Source organism: Apaloderma vittatum, unplaced genomic scaffold, assembly GCF_000703405.1.
Source record: "Apaloderma vittatum isolate BGI_N311 unplaced genomic scaffold, ASM70340v1 scaffold40885, whole genome shotgun sequence".
Taxonomy (NCBI): Eukaryota; Metazoa; Chordata; class Aves; order Trogoniformes; family Trogonidae; genus Apaloderma; species Apaloderma vittatum.
Genome location: NW_009719630.1, coordinates 10,678 through 12,281, shown reverse-complemented (window position 1 = coordinate 12,281; position 1,604 = coordinate 10,678). Strand labels below are relative to the sequence as shown.

Sequence of the window (1,604 nt, the reverse complement as noted above, 5' to 3'; positions counted from 1 at the left end):
AAGAGGAGGCTGACCGGGGACCTGACACACCTCTCCGAGATGAGCCGCTCCGGCAACCAGGTGTCCGAGTACATTTCCAACACTTTCCTGGGTAAGGCATCACATCCCGAGCTTTTGGGTGATTCCAAAAAAGATAGCAATTAATGGCAGCCTAAATGCTCACCGGTCAATATTCATGCTGGTTTTCCTTTGGGGCAAAGCATTGTTTAAATGTTGAGATTTTTTTTTTTTTCCACTTCCAAAATGGGTATAGGGAGGAAAATAATGCGGGCTTTGAATAAGTCTGTCTGTGGAAGAATTCCTTCTCCAAATAAAAGTTGTTTGGGGTTTTTTTTGTTCTGTTTGGATTGAATTGGTAACTGCATTATGCAATATTTGATTTTTTTGTGGTGACCTTACATAAAGGACAAAGTCACACGAGCCCAACTGCGTGCTCTCATCTTTGCAACTACTGCCTCATGCAGCTGCATCCTCCCCCTTCAGAGACAGGGTTCAGACAAACAGGCTCAGCCCAGACATTTTTTATAGTTTTATTATATAGCTGCTCATTTTTCACTGGAAGGCAGGAAAAAGGAAAAATAACATTTTGCATGTCATTAGTTTTGTTGGAGCTCATAGGACTACCAGCATGAATTAATCCTCTGCGTTTGCCAAATATATTTGCTGTGAAAAATGTAATTTTCGGCATTTTCAAGCAACTTTAGAATTTATGACTGTTTACATGTAAAAGGAAGCTTAGCTCAGGACCCTCACAGACTTATCTCTGAGTCCAACTGCTTCAAATTCTGCGTGGGTGTGGGATGCCAGAGCTCACGGGTGACTCGTGCCCCACGGTTAAGATGTCCCAGGACACGTTCCCCAGCTGACACCCAATTATTTCCATTAAGGGGTCATAAAGTGATTTCAATATCCAGTTGCAACTGGAACCACAGCGTGCATTGAGGCCACATCACATCATGAATAATCCATAGAAAGTCTGTAGCTGCCTTTGTGGGAATCCATTGGCCCTGTCTTAGCACTCGACTTAATCATGACATCTGGAACATGAATTAGTCCAGGGAGTAGCAGCAGGACCGCCCCGGTGCCAGCCTGTAGGCCACTTCAGTGGGCACCCAGCGTGCTGGACAGCGTGACCGCCGTGGTATTTTCAGGGAGTTTGTTGGTCGTCGGCTCTTGCCAGCAGGTGTGTGTCTCCGGAGCAGGATGCGCCGCAGCAGAAATACCCGACGTGGGTGGATAACGGTGGACCGAACGCAGAGCTTCTCAACCATGGGCGCACTCCGGTCTGTGGAGCCCGTGTCTCAACTAATTAGCTGAAGCCGCTGATGGGGCTGCATTCTGTTGGTTTGAAATTAAATGAGCATGCAAAATAAGGGAAGTCTACCAGCTGAGGAAGTTGAAAAGAAAAAAAAACAACAAACCAAGGATAAGGTGTTCATTTAGAGAATTATTAAGATTGGGAAAGACCTTTAAGATCATCAAGTCCAACCATCTACCCAACGCACCCGTGACCCCTAAACCGTGTCCTAAAGGGCCATGTCTGCATGTTTTTTGAACATTTCGGGGATGGCGACTCCACCCCTGCTCGGGGCAGACTGTGCAAG

At 46.3% G+C, this 1,604-nt stretch overlaps 1 protein-coding gene across 1 annotated transcript in view; it reads left to right on the top strand.

Moving 5' to 3' along the window:
- PDE4B (phosphodiesterase 4B, cAMP-specific) overlaps positions 1 to 1,604 on the top strand; it is an 11,270-nt gene that overhangs the window by 842 nt on the left and 8,824 nt on the right. Inside the window, exon 2 of the mRNA XM_009870693.1 lies at positions 4 to 91. Coding sequence (XP_009868995.1) covers positions 4 to 91 — 88 coding nt within the window. The remainder of the gene's footprint in view (positions 1 to 3; positions 92 to 1,604) is intronic.